Genomic DNA, 23,498 nt, shown 5'->3' on the forward strand with positions numbered 1-23,498 from the left:
AAGATTTTCAGTTAACATTAAAACCACTAACCTTTGCCTTACGATTGAAATGCTAAAAATAAAAAATATTACAAATGGAAGTGTTTGAGAATAACTACATAAAGATGTCTATTTCCATCAAATATACAAGTCTAATTTAGACTCCAACACAGTATTAACAGCTCAAACTTTGATGGTGAACAATCCTTTTCCACCTTAATGCAGTGTAGGAAGAATAGCACACATTAAAGTTTGTTACGAAAATAGAGTTTATTAAAAACATCCCTATTGTTTTTGAGGAGCTTTCACCGTTACCTTGTCTTAAATTAAAAAAAAAAAATAGCACTTCTAATTACGATTTGTAAACTTTTTAAAGTCAAAACTTTTAAAAAGTTACAGCAAAAAGGGTAATATTTATTCATATTTTCAGTATTTTTTGTTATTTTGTGGCTATTTTTAAATAGAAGGGAAGCAATCAAATTGCTTACAATTCCCCACCAACTACTGCGGGGCTGTGATATAGCAGGAGCAAGTATAATACAGCATCTGTACACTTCAAGCTCTACACTCCAGGAAGTGTCACTGTCACATGTGGACAAATTCCAGTCTCTAACGAGGAGCCTCGGCTGCTGAGCCAGAATCCTTTTCAGGTTCAACGGATGAGGTAGCCTCAGCAGGTAACTCTTCAGAAGGTTTTACAACTGCAGACTCAGACTCCCCCTTATCAAGTTCTGAAACAGTGTCTACATTTCCCACTTGGCTAATGGGAGGTTCAGCGGTTTTGTTACCGCCTGCCCTGTCTGTCACCTCAGGCTTCTCCTTGCCTCGGTTTTCCTCCTTCTCTCTACGAGACTCTCTATCTCTAGAATCTCTCTCTCTGTCTCGATGCCCACTAGAGCGTCTATTCCTCTCTTCCAAGTCTCTGTGCCTGTCCCGGTCAGGGCTCCTTCTTCCCCACTCTCTCCTTTCACGATTACTATTCTCTCTATCATCATTACGGTTCCCATACCGTTCCCGGTCATTTTCCACCCTATTTCCAAAAGATCTTCTTCCAAACCTTTCTTGGTCTCTACCTGAAGTGAACTGCTGCCTGTTATCGTTTCTAAATGGCTGTGGCTGCGTCGGCGGCGGCTGGTTCGGCGGTGGCTGCGTCGGCGGCTGTTGCTGCGGCTGCGGTGCCGGCGGCGGCTGCTGCGGCGGCGGCTGCCTTCCGTCTCTGTCCTCGGGACCCCCTGGGCCTGGCCCTGGGCCCCCGAGCCCTGGCACTCCACCGGGCCGGACAAAGGGGCCGTGGGGAGGAAAGGGACCTTTCATTCCATGAGGCGGAGGCATCCCGAAGCCCCCGGGGCCTGGTGGCGGACCTCTATGCATCATATGCGGAGGCATGGGGCGAGGCGGCATCAAAGGAAAGCGTGGCAGGTGAGGTGGAGGCATTCCTGGCGGGCGCTGGAGTGGGATCAGGCCTGGTCGGGCACCAAGAAGACCAGTGGATGGGGCTTGGAGCCCAATTACAGGGCCAGGTGCAACTCCTTGAGTACCTGCAAGGCAATAGAAATTAAAGTGTAAATAAAATAACATAGAAGGCAGCATATTCTATTTTCAATTATTTCCTGTGGAGCTTGAAGCAAAATGAAATTCAACCCAAAACCTTCAAATTTCATACTGTTTGCCTGTCTACCTAGCAGAAAAATGTGACGGCCCAGTAACAACGCAGGGCAAGCAGTCCTGGAGATACATACTATGTATACACATCTACCTAATATAGGTACAGGTCAAAATAAGCTGCAAAAAGAAACTGTAATATACCAAATTCTGGAAAGAGTATGTCAGAATCTCCTTCTACAGCCTTGACTAGTAGCTGTTTACCACTCAAAATACTTGAGAAACACACATGCACTGAGATAAAAGAACTAATGAGATAAAGAACTGAACTATTTGACCCAACTGAAGGTTATTTCAGGTGTACTCTTAGAAGAAAACTTCTTACTCTGTCTTAATTTGACTTTTTACTAGGAAAAAATGGGGTCAATAACCCAGAAAATCCAGTGAAGAGGGAGGTTTCTTTGATTCTATGTCATTAAAATGCTTTGTGCAGTTATTATGCAGTAAGCATTACTTTAATGTTTATAAAATAAAGATCCATACACAAACGTAGAGTTTATTTTTACAAGTCCCTCTTCAAAGCACAGCATAACGTGTAAACTGCTATGCCAAAATGCCTGCTGAACAATGCTGAGTGCCCAGCCAGTCACCTTCTATTCACTTTCCCAAAGGTGGCAAAACTGATAAAGTTAGTGCTGCTGCTCAAAGTGACAATGACTTGCTTTATTTCCCATTTACACGAGTGTGCTTATGCTTTAAGAATCAAACAAATTCAACCCATCATTTATAATACCATGGAAAAGGAGGATCTGTTGTGGTTCACAACTTAAGTAACAGGTATCGTGGTCTCTCAATTTATTTCTCTGCAAATATAAACATCACAAGGCAAATACTATGACCAACAAGAGTTATTCTAATAAAGGAAAATGTTCCAGATATTGTCAGAATGTGCCATTTACCCATGTACTGCAGAAATGCCTTTGAGCAAGTTGTGGGTTATGACCATAAACTGGCAATGGTGAGAAAAATGCTTGCGTGACACTGACAGAAAAACCACCAGAGAGCAAACCCAATACTTATTCATCTTTTTGTCCCCAGCATATTATTTTATGTTTACAGTTTCAATCACTTCCACTCACTTTAGCAAACATTTAACAAGTCCTATTTGCTCCTAGATTTTCTGTATAAACAATTAATACTAATATGATAGACAAGAATTTCTACTTCAGTTTTTGTTCCTCAGGACATATGGTCCAATACTATTCTGTGAGACTTAGGCACTAAATAGAGTAGACTGGAAAATGTATGTGCATCAGTTTATAACTCTTAACATGAAGACTCACCGCTTTGGTATTTACTTAAACAGAGTACCTTCTTTTAAATGCTTAAAGAGAAATACATTCAGTGAAAAGGATCTCACATAGGAGCAACCTTGGACACATGCCTCAGAAATGGGGATAATAATACCTGCCTCTTGTTGCAATTAAATGGGATAAAGTACATAAGCATGAGCTCAGAGCTTGGTACACAGTTAAATGCTGAAAATATTATTCTACACATCTATTTTGACAGATAAGTATCCTAACACTAAATATTTCACTTTGCAAAAACACATTTTTCTTTTCTGATCATTGAGATCTTACTGGCTTCTCCTGGTCCCCCAATATTCACCACTGTTTAGAGTCAAGCACTTTGGTAACTGGGAAAAAATTATGCTTCCATATGTCAGGCTTAAAGTTGAGAAATGCTAATTACCATAGTGAAAAGCCAGAAATGATGAATTGGATGAACAAGGCCAAGACCCCATAGACTCTTTACACTCTCCTTAGGAAATCCCAGACAATGAACATATTACAGAGCTTATACTATTATCTCAGACTGATACAAAATTCATGGCAAACTAACATTCTTCATATCATTTAGTGAACATATATTGAGTACATACCATACAGGGGACAACAAGGCACCTAAGATATATCCTTGCTCCCACTTTTTAAAGAAATCGTAGAGCCGCAACATTTGTGGACTTCAACTCAAAACAAGCAAAATAAAATGTGCGCACCCATGTACAGCCTCCTTCAATAGAGTCATCATATAGAGAAGCACTTCAACAAATCGAACTTTACTTTCCCACCAGCTTTACTCAAGGATGAAAATGGTCAATGTTTACTCTGCTAAAGACTTGCTGTGGCACATTCCAGTACCTAACTATATGCTCAAGGGGCCAATAGCAAGTTTTAAATAACACTAAAAAATGAGGGAGGGGTTCAAAGCATCTTATTGTAACAAAAGAATTAAGTGCAGATGAACCTTTAAGAGGAAACAGACATTTGCAGGACAATGGGAAAGTCCTATTCCTGATTTCCCCATAATGATGGCTTCCTGGGCTACCAATCTGACAGCTGCCAAAGGAAGCAAGCCCAACCTCAATCTTGTACAGAAGAGAGCAAATGGGCAATGATTCTTTATAAAATATAAACCGATGTCTAGCAACACATCTCTAAGTTTTTTATAACATGCATTTGAGGGTACATACAGGTTCATTTAACAGGGTTAACTTTTACAGTACCCATATATTTCAAACTCCTACAAAGCACATTTTTAATAAAGAGAAAAACATAGCCTAATTCATCTATTCCATATATGTGGATATTTGTATTTGGGATTTACTTAAAATATTATTTACTCAAATTCTTTCCCTCTTTTGTAAATAAGCTGATTTCCTTTTAACCCTTTACGGACCAACAAAGTTTACAGATTCCCCCAACAGAATTCCCATAGCTCCAAATGTTGGCCTTCAGGGCACAGAAGTGGTGGAATTAGATATTTTTTTCTCATCTGTTGTTTTGCAGTGAACAAAAAAGTACTGCTTTTATAATAACAGTTATATTTAATTAAAAAATATATCAGGTGGCATAAGCCCTTGGTAGGTATAAGAGTTGAATTTCATTTTTATTTTTATTAGGAAAGCTGTCATGATGCATATACCAGTGGAATACAGTGAGTTACCCAAGTCTAAAGGACATTCAAAGCAATTATTCATTTTATTTGGAAGTAGGACGTGAAATACCTGACAAGTTTTCTAGAGTTAAAAACTTTAAGACATTCAGTTATTCATACATATGTTGAACATCTAAGCTTTACATTATTAACATATTTAATGTGCTGGGGATATGAAGATTAAAAAAATAATCTTTTCCTTCAAACAGGACATAACCTAGTAGAAACAGACAAATGTCAATTGCTATAGGAGATGGCACACACTACTATGTTGACAAAGGTGGAACTGACAAAGTCAGTGTGTGTGAATCTGAGCAGGAGTCCCAGGGGAATGTCTGAATTGGGTCCCAAAGGAAAGGAAGAACATTCAAGGCCAATTTAAGGAAGGACATCACTGGTTAAAGAGAACAGCGGCTTCTGGAAAGGCCTATTATATTATTAGCAAAGCGAAGCAGTAAAGTGTGTTGTTCTGAGAACTGCAACAGAATGTCTTTTGATGAAAATCAAGGAGAGAAAAGATGAGGTTTATTACTGAAGCAGCAAGAAAGAATCTGTATGAATACAGATTGCTATCAATTAAAAAAGAAAAAAATGAGGTTTCTGAGGCTGAACAGTTAGGCCGGGGCAATCCAGGTCTTACATGCCATGAAAAGGAACCTGGACTTTGATCTAGAGTGGTGGGAAAACCACGGAGGAATTTTTAGCAGGGATGATCCTCATGTTCATTTCTGAAAGACCCCTCCAGCAAATAGTATACAGGAAAGCAAGGAGGCAGAGGACACTGAAGAGTAGTTAGGCTCTTATTCCAAGAATCTAGGGAAGAGAGGTGAGAGACAAATGAACGAGGTGCGAGAGATGAACAGATTTAAGCCCTTTAGTAGGCAGGACTGGAAGAATATGAGATGGAGGAACATAGCTCTCTGCTTCGAATGAGTGGGTGGATGAAGGCATCAACTCAGTGAAGGAATTTAGAAAGAGAAGCAATTTTTGGAGACAAACAACAAATTTCACATGTTAATACTGAGAGCTGGAGGGGCCTAGGCTACACCTGGTGGAAATGTGCTGAAGTGATTGATTAAATGTACAGAGCTCAGAAGAGCCATGGTGTTAACTTATCCAGAACATGGATGAAACAAAAAAGGGAAGAGTTCAGACCTGGGGAAACTCACACTATAGATAGAAGACTCCAAATTTCCTAACATAGCAAAATTTTAAGGCAGACCAGAAAAGTGACAGCCCCAAATGTCTCTATTTAAATTCAAGAAGTATAAGAAATACACTGAAGTTCAAATAACCAAGGCTATTTCCTATGATGAATCAAAAAAAACCACATGCACAATTAAAAAGTAAAAATCAAGATTAAAGGGGAGGTGCCAGTGCTTTCTATAGCAAAGACGTTGGTAATTATGGGAAATAAAGAACAGGTCTGTTAAAAGATTAAAGGGGTGGTGAAGGAGGGGACGGCTGATATCATGACTGGAGACCAGTGTGGACCCTGAATGGCAGGAGAATGTTAGTTGAACACTTTCATGGAGGATGTAAATTTAAGTTGGATCTTTCAAAAAAAGGAAAAAAAAAAAAAAAAAAAGAAAAAAGCAAGGATTTGCTATGTGAAAAACGAAAGGGAGAGCAGGAAGAAGGGCAGAGAGAACATCTGAAAAGGCCAATCAGTAGAAAAGGCAGTTCTTGTACCTCTTCTCCGCCCATCATCTTGTCTTCCATTCTACCACGGCCAACGCCTCTAGGAAGTCCTGGACCTTTCATTACAAGTAACTTTATCACTTCTGAATTCTCACTTTCAAGTACCCCACTCTCTGACCCTCTTTCCCAAACAACCTTCAATCCCACTAGGATCAAGTCCCCAATGCCCTTCACGTCTTTACTCTCCTCCTTACCTGTCTTGCGGTCCACGGTTCTCCCTTACCATGTTGCCTGGAAAAACCTCAACACTGGTTTTAAATGCAACTCTTCTACCTAACCTGCACCTGAATATGGCTGGGCACCACCTCCAACATGCTGACTGGTCTCATTTTATTTATAACTACAACCACAAATGCTCCCTTAATCCTGGCCAGCAATTCTAATTTCCCTAGTCAATTCACATTCTTATGTTTCTAGATATCTATTTCACATGTTCCTGTTTCTCCTTAATCCTGTCTATTCTTAGCTGGTTTTATAGAGCTTCTGGGAGGTAAAATTCACATAGCCTACAATTCACCCACATAAAGGGTGTAATTCAATGTTTTTTTTAAAATATATTCAGAGTTGGGCAACCATCGAAATAAATTTTAGAACGTTTTCATCACCTCAAAAGAAACCCTGTATCCATTAACCGTCATTTCCTGTTTCGCCCCAACTCCACCCCAACCCCCAGGCAACCACACATTTTATTTTCTGTCTCTATGGACTTGCCTATTCTGGACATTTCATAAATGTGGACTCATACAATATGTGACCCTTTGCGACCGGCTTCTTTCACTTAGCGTATCTTTTCAAGGCCCATCCATGTTGTAGCATGTATTTAGTACTTCATTCCTTTTCATTATCAAGTACTGTTAAATGGAAATACCACATTTTATTTATCCTAGTTGGTATTTTTTTTTAAAAAAGGCATCTAGAAAGGCTTTTTTAATCCACCTACTTACCACCAAACCTACCGATTTAACCTGCACCTGTATCCGTACTACGCCTTCCATCTGTCAACACCTGTGCCCCACGTTCAAACTCTGAATCCATACCCTCTCCTACATAATATCAACCTAGCAAATATCTCTTCTTTCTTGCAACAAAAATTTCCCGTCTACTGGGTTTTCCAATAATGAACATGCTAGAGTTGTCTTTTAGAAATAAACACGAAAGAACTGCCCTCACCTTATATCTCCCTTCAGCTCACCCCCGTTTCACTGTTCCCCTGTATAGCACATCTCCTCAGAGAGATGTCCAAAATCACTGTATCCATTTCTTGTGTCTCTCATTCTCTCCTGACCCTATATCTATATATACTTACATAGGCTTCTGAACCCACCACTCCAATAAAACCACATTTCTCAAGGTCATCCAGAAGCCTTCATTTTGATAAATCCCGTTAGCAAGTCTCAGCACTCTTCTTTGACCCAAAAATGGCATCTGATAGTTGATCTCTCCCTCCTTCCTAGGAATTTTCTTTACTGGGCTTCCGGAATACCTTCCTCTACTTTTGCTTCCTAGCCCTCTAGCTGCACCTTCTCAGTATCCTTTGCTGGATGGAACAGTAGGGGACAGTGGTTAAAAAGCACAGGTGTTGGAATAAGGGTACCTTGAATTCTAGGTGCTGCCACATGGAGCTGTGACCTTGGGCAGGTCACTTCATCTCTTTATGCCTCTGATTCCCCATCTACAAAATGGGGATAACTGTGTTGACTTCAAAGAACTGTAAGGCTTAAAGGATATATATACAAACTCCTTAGGAGAGTTCCCATCATGTCTCAGTTCTCTGTATCGTATTTTCAACTGCTAAATGCTGACGTTTTCCTGGGCTCATCCCTCTCACTACACTCCCTCCCTAGGTAATCTCACAGACTCTGGTGGCTGTAAATATTATATTTGCTGATTACGGCAGAATTTACATCTTTAGACTTTATCAGTTGTTTAGCTGTCATCTGTACCTGAATGTCAAAGTTAAAACATCCAACATTTAACTTGACATCCTCATCCTAAGCCCACTCCTCTTTGAGATCTGCCCATCTGAGGAACGGCAATGACACTCAACTAAATTGCTCAGGTCAGAAACATAGTTGTTCCTGACTCCTTTCTCTCACGTATACAATAAGGCCATTCTGAAGGCTGTATCTTCAAAATAAGTTCAGAATCCAAATGCTTGTTACCTCTGCTGTGCCACACTAGTTCAAGCTGTTGGCACTCTAATCTCAACTACTCCAATGGCATCCAAACCAGTCTCCCCTTTCCACTCTTACCAACTCCTATAGTTTGCTTTCTACGGAAGAGCCATCCATAATCCTGTGCAAAATGGAAACCAGATTTAAAGTGTTCAAGACCCATACTTCCTGTTGTACTCTGGCCCCTGACAACCAGCTCTGATCACCTGCTGCTCTTCCTTATGATCGCACTGCTCAACCCCAACAGCCCACTGTAGTCCCTCCAACAAGCCAAGTCTGTTCTCAGTCCGAGCCCCCCTTCTGTTCTCCTCTCTAAATGAGATGTTTTCCCTGTGTCTCTATGGCTCTTCCTCTATTATTTCTCTGTATTACCTCCTTAGAAGCCTTCCTTGGCCATCCTATATAAAAGAGTACATCTCACACGACATTCCTCCAATCCCGTTCTCTGCTTTACTCTCTTCATAGGAATAGCTTCATGGGAAATTATTAGTTTACTTACTATCTAAGTTCCTACTAGAATGTAAGCTCCAGGAAGACAGGCCCTGTCTTGTCATTCAGGGATCTCTAGTACCCAGAAGGGTGCCTGGCACACAGTAGGTACTGGCGTAAATACATGTTGAACGTATGAGTGAATCAATGGTGGTGGCATTAGGGGTGACTAAACTCATCAACAAGATACCTCTCGGGGACAAAAGCAGTGGCTACAAGGTCCAGGTCTCTCCCCCAGGGCGGTGAGTCTCTTTCCATTGTAAACCTATGAATATCTGAAATCTTGAGAAAAGCTGCAATTTCTTTCACAACCGCCTTTTCCGCTCCTAGTCGCAGTTCCACCTTTTCTTGATTCCAAACGAATGAATGTCACTGTGGCATTGTGCACGGACCTAACTCAAAATTTGTTCATACAAGGAAAAGGGTATACCAGCCACTTTTATCTCATCTCTCCCACCAGTGCCCTGAGAGCCCCAAGGCATATATATATGTATTTGTTTAATCATTAAAAGTGTTTTGTTTTTTTTTTAAAAACTACAAACCTTTGGAAAATTGAAATAACAGTACAACCCATACATGTATTTCCTTCGCCTAGGTTCACCAGTTAACAACATTTAGGCCCTAATTATTTTGAAAAGACTCCCAGGTGATTCATTCTTACAGGAGGTACTGTGATGGGAGAAGGGGAGAATGGAAAAATGCGGAGCTAGTTTTCAAAGAATGAGAGAGAGCACATTTTAGATTGCATTATACATTACTATACCAAAAAAAGAATCGTTCTTAGAATGGTAGCAAGAGATTGCTAAAAGAAATTTGAGTTTTCAATAACATATAGCGCAGGCAGACTAAGATGTGTATCTATTTTTAGCATGGGGTACGTTTTGATAAAATCTAATACATGAAAACCATAATTTCAAATGAAGAACCAGAGACCACTATCTCTTTAAAATGACTCCCTGGATTTTTTGCAAAATAACGTACAATAAGGTTTGGTCAATTTCCCTATAGCTCATTTATAGTCGTTTTTTAAGAATTTGTTTGTATATGAATTGCTATTTTATTGTAACTGGCAAAGTATAACAGCCGTGACTTAGAGTTAAGAGTTGTACTATTAGAGTCAAGAAGCTTGGGATATACTGGTAATCCATCACTGAATGAGATCATCCATAGGAAATTTTATTTTCAATGTTAGCTGGAAAAAATCTTACCTGAAATTCTTCACAGCATTATCTTTGTCTACCAAAATCAATCTAGAGCCCAGAGTTTCTGCCCCTCCCACCTTCCTCAGGCCCAAAGAGATGTCAGAGAGATTTAAACTTAAAAGAGACTCTTTAGGCTGGAGTTTTGCAGCCTAGGAAGTGCTGAGAGAGATGGAGACAATGTGATAAGCAGCTTTCAAGTTTTCGTGCAAGACCTTCTCCATGTTTTGTTTCAAGTGCTTCGCCTTCTGAGAAAATATAGTGTGTATTCATGCATAAATTCATATCCAAGGTAAACATCTGCTGTGGATCGATCACTATTAAAACATTCATTGAACAATGTTATATACAAAGTTGAAGGCACTGTGATGAGTATTTGGGAAACACAGTGGAATAATATAATGCAATATTTAGAGTACCAACTCAAATATTTTAAAGCTTTCAAGGAACACTTTTATAGGATAAACAAACATCTGGTAGACCCCTCTGGGTTATAGTTTAATATAACCAATATTATAACAAAGTCTACAATAAGGAAGAATATTAAAATGCAAAAAGTGTTTAAAAAATTAGGTGTTATCATTAAAAAAAAACTTTTGAGAATTTTCTTCAGGTTTCCTTTGAATGTTATTCACACTAGTAGATTGGTGCTCTAATGTTCTAATTTATAGTGTTAAAAATTACTAATTATAAAAGTATCAAAATTCTAGGCAGAAAAATCTAAAGCTAAGTGAAATCACAAGTCAAATATCAATTTTAAAGTACAGTTGACCCTTGAATAACACAGGTTTGAACCGTACGGACCCACTTATACACAGATTTTTTTTTTCCAGTAAATATGTACTACACGATCCGTAGTTGGTTGAATCTGCAGATGTGGGACCTCGGATATAGAGGGCCAACTATAAAGTTATGTGTGGAGTTTTGACTGCATGGGAGTTGGCGCCCCTAATCACCGCATTGTTCAAGAGTCAAAAGGAATTACAGAACTTAATAGTAAAATTATTCATCTTCAAGGCAGTCTTAAGGATCATAGATAGCTATTGCATAAAAGCAAACACGCCTGTTTAATTCACAAACCAATTCTGTCTACATAATTCTTGAAGTGTCCAAATTTTGGAACATCAAATGCCTATCGAGGCCAGGCAAGGATGTGTGAAAATCAAGCACGAAGTATACATCATACTACTGCCCAGCAAGTCAGCCTGTAGGCTACCAATCTGTGACTTTTGCTTTAAATATTTGGTAACAAATATTATCAATAAGAAGCAATCTTACACATACCCAATTCTTATAAATTTTACCATCGTCTATAGCAGTGTGACAAAACTGTAGAGAATCTCTGTATAATAATAATTAATGAGTAAATGTATCTGGCAAGAGAAGAGACTTTAATTTTCCACAATAGGAATGAATCCGATTTAGCTTAATTTTTCCTTGAAAAGATATTATGGATATGCTGGTAACACAATAGAGATATGTAACACAAACAAACATTTTTTTGTGTACTTTTTTATTGTTTGGAACACCAAAGTAACCCAAATTTCACATTTACAATGAAATTTTAAATAAAAATATGCTGTACATTGTATTAGAGATACATATACAAAAGTTTGGAAAAGTAAACACATACACTTATACAGTAAAGAGAATGTACTGAATTGCTATCACCTTTAATATTCTTTCTCTCCTAAATGGTCAACAACTGTACTGTTTCCTTTAGCTTTTATGAAATGACCACTGCTCTAGCTATTTCGAAGTGTGAGGTACTAAGAACAGATTCCTTTAAAATCAAGTGATAATGAGTTATTATTGTGCATCGAATAGTTTTATGTTTTCAGATTATCAGTTACTAAAATAATCAAAATCTCTAAAAGATGGAGGTAGTTCCCTACAAATCTGGTAGCGAGGGCTACTTCAGCCCAATTCCAGAAAGAGGTAGTCATCACTCCCAAACTAACATCCACACTTAAGTCTGATCATTCAGAAAATTCTTTACACCAAACCATCCTTAAAGCAACCCACCACCTCCTTCATAACCAGGGCCTACAACAGAATTTTGGAAGATCTGTTTGTTGAAATGTTTTTTTGGCCCTCTACTTTAAAAATATTATTGCCACATTTCAGAAATTAGGATCCAAGAACTCAGTTAAGTCTCAAGGATACATTTAGCTTCCATTGTAAGAAAACAATTTGAGTATCATTAATAGGAAGAATACAGATACCATATTGTGCTATTTAAATGAAATGCCACTATGACTAACACACATTTTCTCAGTAAGCCAACTGATGGAACTTTAATACATGTGAACTTATCTCTTGGTCTAATATACCACGAAATATCTGAGGCAACCATGCCAAGGTACATACTTCCCTAAAAAGGCTGCTTTCCTCTGCTCACAATTGTAACAGTTTAAAATAAATCACAAGTAAGCAATATAATTTTAGAATTTCCAGTACTCTTCTCTAGGTATGCTAAATATCGTCTATGACATTCCTTACCTGTCATAAGCACCCACCATTCACTGAGTGCCTGCTCTGTGGCAGGCCCCATGTCAGTTGTTTATATATGTTAGCCCAACTGAATGATCACAACACCCCGGTGTGACATTTCATTCCTTTTCTCACAGTTGAAGAAACAAGTTTAGTATCACCTTCTAGGCTTAAAGTTTTCTGTATAGTATAACATTGCTTTTTATTATCATAAGAGAAAACATTAGAGCACCAAGAGAAAACTTGAAAGCATCTTAGTTCTAGTATTCTGTTACTTGGTTAACATCAACAATATTCAACCTATTTACTGATCCTTTAGTGCTACAATATTGCATGTGATTACTATATTCCTTTATCAAAACGATGGAATTGTGATTAGTCTTTTGGTTAAATCCTCCTTTATTTGCATATACATTAAAAAGTCTCATTTCTATAAAAGGTCAAATTCATGGGATATTCTTTTCAAGATTTCTAATTGAAGGAAAATGGAAGGCTCTCTTTCTCATGATTCAACTAAACTACTGCAGTTTAGTTAAAAGTGCCTATTTCAACAAAACAGTTTTCATTTTTATGTTATGTCATATTTTAACCTTTCCAGATCTGGAACAGCCTTCAATTTCTAAATTTTGTTTTAAAAGTTACAGACAAAGATCATCATCAGAGGTGAAGTATAAACAGTCCTACACTGAAAACCATCCATCCATCCACTTACATAATAATGGTCCTCTCTCATGGAGCTTCCATTCTTGGGGGTGGGAGGAGATGGACATCCAAACAGGTATGTGAGATAATGATAAATGCTAAGAAATTTAATTATTTTTCTAGCAGTGACTAGTTTACTAAGTTTATTTTTCATGCTCACCAACTTCTGATTTGTGTTTTATTTTGTTTCACATGTTGGCTGAGAGTTTAAATTATATATTTCAGTAGTGATAAGAAATAGAAGTGCAGAGTCTCCAAGACCTAATTGTTAAATAAAAGGCAGGTAATTTACTCTTTTTTTTTGGGGGTGGGTGGGTGCTGCGCCGTGTGGCTTGTGGGATCTCAGTTTCCCGACCAGGGAATGAACTCGGGCCACAGCAGTGAAAGCCCAGAATCCTAACCACTAGGCCACCAGGGAACTCCCTGGGTTATTTATTCTTAAAGGTTGTTCGAAAGTAGCCGTTATTAAAGTCTTGGAGATGATGAAATCTTTTCATTCATTCAGTGAATTTACTAAGACCAGAAAAAAACCACAAATGCATGAAATTCTGTAAAGTCTCAGGTGGCCTAATACCCATGGATACCAGAGTAGGAAACTTCATTTCAAAGAGAATTCACAATCAGGGGCATGCGTGTGGGGTGGAGGAAAGAAGCTGATCAGAAAATTCTACCCAACTTAGATTCTGTGATGCTTGTGTAACCATCTTATTACAAATATGGGGGGGTGGGGAGAGAAGCATAACAAAACTGAGATCCAAAGATATTAAGGTTTCCTGGCTCCTAGTTCACTGTTCCTTCTACTATGACTTCCATTAGGGCACAGACCTCTTAAGCAACCTCCCCATTAAACAAATCATTTTCCATCATTATGATGACTACTGCTATATTACTTGTGACAAATTTTAACCCTAAATCCTCTTTACCATTACCCAGTCTGTGTACTAAAAGAAATAAAAATCAAGTTTATTATCAGCCTAAACTCAGTCTTGGAGAGGGCAGAAGACAGCATGCCATTTAAAAACAAATTGATTTTTATTATAAATGTAGTACATGCAACAAAGTGAAAATTTCCAACAGTACTGAAAGCTGTAGGTGAAAAGTAAAAGTCCTACATCACAAACCAATGTCCCACAGTCCTACATCCCAGAAGTAACCAATACGCTCTTTCCTTAAAAAAACTAAGATTATGAAAGCAAAAACATTTGCACACACATACCTCTGAAAAATACAATGGGCTCACAGGACTAGAATATTCTAACACTAAGGATGAATTAACTACCCATTAGGAGAATCAAGTGTTAACTGTATTTGGCAATACCACTTCAAATACAACAATTTATTAATTGTTATAGGATGGTCACTATTAACAAGTATATGACATATTCACTTATAATTCAAGCAAGCAAGGGTAAGGCCTCCTAAAGATGTAAACAATCTAAACCACACTTCCATGGATCACAGAAGTAGAGTTGTGGGTAAAGAATACAACAGATGAACTCTTGCAGGAGAAAAATGAGGGGTCAGTGGAAAAAGCATTGCCTCAGGCTGTGCAACTGTCACTCAGGTAACAAAGCCATTTTATTGTAATGTATCAAAGATAATTTCTTTGCTAGCCCACAGAGAATGCTACCAAAGTCCAGGGATTTTAAATGTATAAAAATTAGTCCAGACAGGGAAAAAAACCCACATTGTTAAAGAAATGCTCTCTCTTATAAAGCTGCAATGTCTGGGGTTTTGTTAATCATGGACTATGTACCAACTCCTTTTTATAGAGATTGGTTTAATCACTTTGCTATACCAAATTAAGATGTGCAAATCCAAACTTTTATTCAAGACAGACAAACAAACATGATTTCATTTTTGAGGCTCTCTCTTGAGCATATTCTTGGTAAAGACTAAAGTACACATATTTAAGAGAAAGATCTTCCTCAAAGAAAAATAGCCTCGGAGAACATTTTACCAAAATTAGCATTTTTATATAAAAAGCCTAACTTGGGCAGGGGAAAGAAAACTAATGATAAAAAACTTAACTTACCAAGAAGTGAAACAGGCTGGGTTACAGGAGGGGTGGGCAGATTCGTGGGTGCAGCAGGTGGCACAGCAGAACCATACATTTTCACACTGTCACCAGACTCGGCGTTTCCTCTAGCCCCAGACACCACTGTTGGAATGGGATTTCCAATAGATAAGTCTTTTGTAGTGTCTTCATTTATACCAGCGATAGTAGCTAAGGAATATAATTACATCAACATGTGAAGCTGAATAAATAATTATCTCCCGGTCAACATTCTTTTGCCATACTATAGGTCCTATTACTGGTCCATTCTCCCTCCTACTCTCAATTTCAAGAGGACAAGTGAACACAAAGGAAAAACATGCTTACAGTTTGGGATGTTTATTGGTGGAGTGTGAGGAGGAGGAATGGATACTGGTGGAGTTATAGGAGGTGGGGGTCCAGGAGGAAGAAAACCTAGAATAAGAAAAATAATGTCAATTGAAGTTGTGTCACTTTATTTCAGGCTCTAAAAAAAGAATGTCTTCTCAAATAACTTAGTGTACCTGGTGGTAAATGCATTGGGTTGAATCCTGGGCGCAGAAATGGTGGAGGAGGTGGAGGAGGAGGAACACCAGGACCAAAGCCTGGAGGGGGAATTCCCAAAGGAGGCGTGAAAGTGGGTGGTTGGAGAGCACCAACTACAGGAGGTCCCGGCTGATGTGGTGGGACCTAGAGAGAAAACGGAAAATGAAGCCACATATCTAGCCACCCTCCCACCCACACAGTGTGCAGAGACAAAGAAAAAAGGAATCTCTAAATTGTGCTTATTATGTGAATACATTTATTAGATAACAGGTGGTAATCTGCACCTACCCCTAAACAATAGAAACCACGTATTTTTCCCTTTTTCTATTTGGCCGCACCACGCGGCATCCGGGATCTTACTTCCCCGACCAGGGATCAAACCTGTGCCCCCTGCAGTGGAAGCACGGAGTCTTAACCACTGGACCACCAAGGAATTCCCAGAAATCACATATTTACTCTCTACTTTATGACAGCAAATTCACACTGTAATTCACCAGCACCTATACTGGTGTTCTGCTAGAACATTAATATGTTTAAAAATGTCTCACGGTTAGGTCAATAAGTTTGAGAAATACTTTTAAAAAGGCTACCTGGTAATCTGTACAGTGATTAAGATCACAGGTCCTTAGGGTCAAAGTGCCTGGCCCCCCTTTCAAGTCGTTTTGTGACCCCAAGCAAGCTACTTACATTACACTCCCTAGACCTCAGTTTACTCATCTGTAAAATGGAAAAGTCCCAACCTCATGTAATTATGGGGATTAAAGAGGGAATAAATATTAAGTGCTAGTGCCTGGCACTTAAATACCCAACATATGTTAGCTATTGTTAAAAAAAAAAAAAAAGTACAATCAATCTTAAGAGATTAGTCAAGTTTCTTTAAATGAGTGCTGACATTCATTGAATCTTATTTAGAACCTGCACTGCAAGGGCATATCCAAAAGGTCAGCTAAAGAGTGCCAATTTGGGGACTCCATTTATAAAATATCACAGCTAAGTATGTATCAAAGCATGTAATTTTCTCCTAACACTAGGAAAAATGAAGATGCTAGGCAACCCAGTTTTGTGATAGCTCAGATTTATTTGATTCAGTTTTAATGTGAGGAAACAAAGTATTGAAAGAAAAGAAAAATCTAGTGGATCATACATAAAAGTATGGGTCAAGTATTTATAATTTTTACCAAAACATTACTTACTTAGCTCTTAACATGTAACAGGAAAATCACATCTCAAGTTAAAAAGGGTATGAGGTAAGACACTGAGTAATCTCGACAGATGTAAGGCAATATGAAATTTATTCTGGTTTTTAAAAGCATTTATAAAGAATAGGTCTGACATACCAACACACAAAAAATTAATATGCACTCATGTCTTTGACTATGAATCTAGACATACATCTATAGTAAGATTTGGAAAGGTATCTTACAGACACTTAAAACAATGCCCCAAATAGTCTTACCTGTGGAGGTGGCACTGTTATAGGTGCAGGAACAGGAATAGGAGGGACAGGCACAGGTAGAGGCTTAGGTATGGGTGATACTGGTTCTGTGTGTGAGGTTTCTGCCCCTCCATTTTGAGCAACTTCATTTTCATGCTTTTTGGGAATTCCCTTCCAATCTATGAGAGTTAAAGAAATTTAACAAAAGCTTACATTTCAGCTTATAACTTTAAACCCAGAAATGATTTTTAAAATGTTGATATTGAAATCAGAAAGCAGGGACTTCCCTGGTGGCGCAGTGGTTAGGAATCCACCTGCCAATGCAGGGGACGTGGGTTCGAGCCCTGGTCCGGGAAGATCCCACGTGCCACGGAGCAACTAAGCCCGTGCGCCACAACTACTGAGCCTGCGCTCTAGAGCCCGTGAGCTACAACTACTGAAGCCCGAGTGCCTAGAGCCCGTGGCTCTGCGACAAGAGAAGCCACCGCAATGAGAAGCCCGTGTACCACAACGAAGAGTAGCCCCCACTCGCCACAACTAGAGAAAAGCCCGCGCTCAGCAACGAAGACCCAACACAGCCAAAATTAAATTAAAAAAACAAAAAACCCCCCAAAAACCAGAGCATTCTGATTATTAAAGAAATGCCTAGGCTATAATCTCATAAACATTAATTATTTAAATTAACAATAGCAAACATGCAAAAAGAATGCTTACTTACGTGCCAGGCACAGTTCTAAGCTATATATATATATTTATTTAATTCTCATAACCATCTATAAGTACCATCTATAAGTAGGTCCTACTATTATTATTCCCATTTCTCAAGAGGTGAAAACAAAAGACAATTTGCCCAAAGTCACATACCTAGTAGTGGCAGAGATGGGATTCAGCCCAGGCATATTTGGCTCTAAAGTCTCTGTTCTTAGCCACAACAGTGTATTGTTTGGATTAAAGACCCTGGGAGGGAGGAGCAGGATTCTTTTTACCCTGGACCAGAGTCTCCCAGAATGCCTGGCACATAGTAGACCCTCAATACCTGTCTGCCTGAACAGAAACCTAGCCCGATCCTTAAGCGGAGGCATTACGCACCAAGGAGGGAGGAGGTGGTGTATGGGGGAAGTCCAGCATTGTTTCACTGCCTTTTGGCTTCTCAAATCATCACTCCTGATTGAAGTTCTTTAATGCTTTAAGTATTTACTGTACTTTGCCAGGCCACCCTGTGCTCCTTTCGTCCTGCTATCTATCAATCTTCAGGTCATGCCCCCACAAGCTGCCATTTTTCCCAATGCAATTCCACTATCAACCCGGCATTTTTAATATTCAGCCTACAAATAACTGCACCTCCTTGTCTTACACGTTTACTTTTGATGGCTTCTCTGGACATTTAAACATTTTCAAAGAAATTACTATGAAGCAGTGGATTTTACTAACAATGTTCAGTTTGAGACTCACTTGATCTGTTAGGTTTTTACAGTGAAAAATTCTACCTAAGATCCACTTAATACTATAATTAATAATTAAGCCCACAGTCAGTCATTATTTCTGTCTGCATCTCTCCCACTAAATGTAAGTTGCATAAAGGCAAGGACCACATTTGTCTTATTCACCGTTGTTTCCTCGGTTTATTATAACGGAGAGACTGGCACCCACATAGTGGGTATTTGAAAAATCTCAAAAATCAGGTCCTAAGGCAAAGAATAAACATTTGTCATAGCACTACCAAGGAAACAGTTGATTTTTTTAAAAAAATTAAATACTGCTTTACCTGGATTAAGTGTATCACTGTCCAACATTCCTCCTTCACAAAAACTCTCCAGTTCTTCAGGCTTGACTTTGTCCCACGGAATATAAGTAACACCAAGTTCTACATCCCAATACTGCTTAAAATCTGCCTTTATTCCTTTGTTTAAGGCCCAGGCAATCTATTTCACCATTTGTTAAAATATAAAAAGAAAGGAAAGGAGAAGAATGTCATAAATTGAGAGTTAACTGTTCCCCACAATTCTAATCCCTCAGACTTGGTCAGCAAAGGAGCAGTCTGGCCTGGCTTTCCCTGGATCTCACTCACAACTTTATTCGGCACTAGGAAACTGGTTACCCTCCCATCTCACCTTGTGCCTCCTAGGATGGAACTCTGACTGGCAATCACTTCCTTACTCACTCTTCCAACCACCCTCCACCCTCCAAATCCAGGCAGCGTAAAACTTAAGAGAAGAGGAAAAAGTTTATCAGGGACAGGCTGAAGTTCCCTGTACAACTCAGCATAAAAAAGTGGGGAGCATTTTTAAAAGTCTTGGGTACCTCGGAATTACTCAACATCAGACAAAATCCTTTTGTGGTGCAATCCAAGGGTAGAACATGGTATTGTAACATTAAGGAAACACTGACTCTGGCCCCTCAGAGTGAGAATACCCATGTACCTATATCTTTTCCTCTATCTTCAGTGAGTATTTTTCATAGTTCTAAGATGAGAGGGCAAACTTTAAAATTAAAATGTGAAAAATACAAAATTTTCTGAATGACAAAATATTTTACAAAATGACATTATATTTAAAGCGCCAAGTAAATACCTTGATGAACTTACCTACCTTAAAAAAAAAAAAAAAAATCTACCATGCACCTAACATTTAAAATTTTATTTTAACTCTTAGGAGATAACCTCTTTAAAAAAAGATGCACATGTAATGAATGCCCCAGTGTCCAAAATTAGTTTTTTTTAAAAAGTCACATAATATTATATATTAAGTTTGAAAAGAAATGAATTATAAACTAGAAAACAGTACCTTTATGGATTTCTGGTTCACTTTATAGTTTCCTCGGCTCAGTTTCTGCAGGGCGCGGTAAGCATCTTGCCTATGAACCATAACAATATAGGCACAACCTCTGGGAGGAATCATCTGCTCCAGAAGATTTTAATATTATAAAATACAGCAACAACAAAATAAAAAAGCAACAAGATATAATACTAAGTAATCAGTTCCAACAAGCCCAACTCAAACCCCCTGCACCCTCCAGAGCCAGAGTTCTATAACAGGAGATTAAATGAATTTGTTAAGTTGGTGGTTCCAGTTTGGTCTCAACTTGCAATTATCGACAACGCTACAGTTCCCCAAGCTTTGTTATATAAAGACTTCTTTAGAAAACCTTTTTAGAAAAAGGTTTTAGATTAAACTTGGTGATCTAAGACATGTAGTTAAATGCTAAACATGGACTGAGAACACCTGAACGCTAGCCACATCTTCTACAAACCTGGGAAAATTTTAACTTAGGTTTCAAGTCCTTCATTTCATAGAATAACATTAATCACATCATCTATCTACTGTCATTAACTGATTTAATACTCACATTAATTGATTCAATTGGACCAAACTCTTCTAAGAGACTGGCAACATCCTGCTGAGTAGTCCTTTTGTCCAGCTGTCCCACCCAGAGTGTAGTACTACAAACTTAAAATAAAATTATAATCATAAAAATATACACATTCGATAATGAACAGCACTGTACTTTACATGAAAAAAATCATTAAAGAAGATATGCATGAGTTACATTATGATACCACAAGTTTAAGTAGAAAACCCCATATACATTTAAAAAATTCTAGAAAATTGTGGTAGTACTTCCAGAAATGGAACCAGGATAGTGAAAGGTACACCTATGAGTTGGTAAAAAAAACTGGTCTTTTTGAAGACACATCTGAAGATTTCATCTATGTAAACTAGGGCCAGAGCAGCAGTATTTTTGCCCAAGAACGCCCTTGGCAAGTGAACACAAGTGCTAAGACTTGATCCCAACTGTCTTGATCACCAACCAATTCAGTGCTTTTATTCACCGCATGTAGCTGTTCCTTTCCAGCTGTCGAGTGTATATGATCTTTGTTTCATGTTGTGTCCTTGGTAATAGGCCTTGCGGAGTCAGAAGTCTTATACATGCCCTACTTATACTATAAATTAAGATTTCATTAATAGCTACAGAGTTATATCAAGAATATGTCTAGCACACCTTATTAAACATATTCTAAACACATCATGAAATTCAGGAGATAATGTAAGCTAATACATTCTGTAAATCACAAATCTTTATAAAAGAGGGCACTGGTTATTCTAGGGGGAAAAAAACCCCACCTTTCCACCATGTGTAGGAGAACTAGTTAATGACTCTATTTTATACATTCCATTCAAGACACACTTCCTCATCGTTAGTTTGGTTCACTCCTCATTGCTGCTTTACAGCTGGCTTAATGTACAAAAGCAAATCCAAGGGTATATGCCAAAGCACAAACGAGTAAGACCTGATAAAGTGGTATTTTGCTAACGGTTATAAAACATTTTAAACTCATGACATGAAAAAAAATGCAGGAAATATGAATATAAACGTTCACGTACCACTAGCAGTTTCCGGTTTGATTTGAGGAAGGCCTTTTTGTCGGCGCTCTCTTTCTTTTTCCCGATCCCTTCTTTCTTGGGATCGAGATCTAGGAGAATGTCGGCGTCTATCTCTGGACCGAGATCGAGAACGTCGATGACGAGACCTTCGAGATCTAGAACCAGATCGAGATCGTCTCCTTTTTGGTGACCTAATATTTTCAGAACGAGGGAGAATGGATTAACACATGGAGATAAAAAAGAAAATGTGAGCATGTGTTAATCTGAAAAAGAAAAAATACAACTAGGTAATTTAATGTTTGGGTATGTAAGAATTTGACAGCAGGGAATTCATTTTAAAGATTTTTAGTATGCTCAAAGTTAGAAAGCACAAATATATTATAAATGAGATAAATAAGGATGCTAACTTATAAAAGTACCTCTCATCTTTGCTATCTCTGGTACTATACTAAATGACATCTTTATAGTGAAGAAGCTAATGTCATCACCGAGATATACTGACTACTATTCCCTATCTTCTCAGTAAAGTCTTTTCTGTGGGAATTAAAACATGTAATCTGATTACAGTATTACTTATTCTCTTTCCACTTTTTTGGGTTGATAAATTGGTAAAGGAACTCTGAATACATACATCTTATGATTCCATGTATACCTGTAAATAGGCATTAAAGCAACTCAAAGGGAAAATATGTGGGTTAAGATGACTTAGTTTTTTTTAAATTAATACTTCTCCTACCCCCAATCCACAAATGCATACAAACATACCAAGTGTTATTTTATTAGTCCTGCGCATCTGAAAACAATCCAACTTGATTTTAAATTCTATGGCTCCTAAGACATACAGATTTGGATTAACATTTTCTATAAACTACCTGGATGCTGATCTAGATCTTGACTTTCTGTTATCGGACATGTGCCGCTTAACCTCTTGAATACAAGGTTGTTCTACTTCCATTTCCTTTAAAAAGAAAAACAAAACACAAAACCCATCATTAAAAGAGAAAGTGGAAACTATAAATAGAAAAAAACAGGACAAAAATCTAAAAAATGCTAAATTACAAATCTCTTGCCCTGAAAGTTCTCTTTTGGTTACTTGAGACCAAATTACTAGTTTAATAATGACTGGCCACGAGTGGGAAAAGTTTTTTTTATATGGTTTACAAGATTAGAAGAAATACTGATCTACTTCTGGAAAGTATTTTCGTAAAAGTTACATACCGTGTTTACCAACCATCACCTAAAGCAGTGAATTAGGCACTGTTTAAACATTCTATACTCTATCTCAATCCTCACAAACCGTATGGAAATTTGTAGTATTATGTCCACTTTCCAAATGAAAAACTTAGGTCACAGAGAGGGCAAATTTGTGCCCAAAGTAATAGTCTTTCTTCATATTCAAAATGGAAGATAACAAGCCAACAGGCAGCAATCTATTTATAAATCAAGGGAACCATAAAGATAATCAACAATCTGAGAATGAAGTTTTACCTGATGTGCCTTTTGTGTAAGTGGTTCACTTTGCGCCTGAAAGGAAGTTTGGAAAGGCTGTTGCACGGGTGGAGTTGGAGGAATCACGGACTGAGCCATGGGAGGAAATGGAGGTGTAGGAAGAAGGCCAAATCCTGGCATCTGTCCATTAGGAGGAAGTGGAACCTTTTGTTTTTTAAAAAAATTGTATGAGCAGACTTTAAGTAATGAAAAAAAAACCTTACTTTATATAAAACTAAAATACCTTCAATAAATTTTGATCAAGGAAAAACT

The 23,498-nt window shown here is 38.2% G+C and overlaps 1 protein-coding gene across 1 annotated transcript in view; it reads right to left on the reverse strand.

Moving 5' to 3' along the window:
• Positions 1-372: 372 nt before the first annotated feature.
• The window catches only part of SCAF4 (SR-related CTD associated factor 4), a gene marked incomplete at its 5' end in the record, with an annotated part of 54,686 nt that continues 31,560 nt past the window's right edge, over positions 373-23,498 (reverse strand). Inside the window, 11 exons of the mRNA XM_079705291.1 lie at positions 373-1,517; positions 15,375-15,566; positions 15,723-15,809; positions 15,899-16,064; positions 17,377-17,534; positions 19,121-19,277; positions 20,139-20,252; positions 20,701-20,801; positions 21,738-21,928; positions 22,610-22,695; positions 23,226-23,390. Coding sequence (XP_079561417.1) covers positions 589-1,517; positions 15,375-15,566; positions 15,723-15,809; positions 15,899-16,064; positions 17,377-17,534; positions 19,121-19,277; positions 20,139-20,252; positions 20,701-20,801; positions 21,738-21,928; positions 22,610-22,695; positions 23,226-23,390 — 2,346 coding nt within the window. The 3' untranslated portion in view covers positions 373-588. The remainder of the gene's footprint in view (positions 1,518-15,374; positions 15,567-15,722; positions 15,810-15,898; positions 16,065-17,376; positions 17,535-19,120; positions 19,278-20,138; positions 20,253-20,700; positions 20,802-21,737; positions 21,929-22,609; positions 22,696-23,225; positions 23,391-23,498) is intronic.

This window comes from Hyperoodon ampullatus (genome assembly GCF_949752795.1).
Source record: "Hyperoodon ampullatus genome assembly, chromosome: 5".
In the NCBI taxonomy this organism is placed as follows: Eukaryota; Metazoa; Chordata; class Mammalia; order Artiodactyla; family Ziphiidae; genus Hyperoodon; species Hyperoodon ampullatus.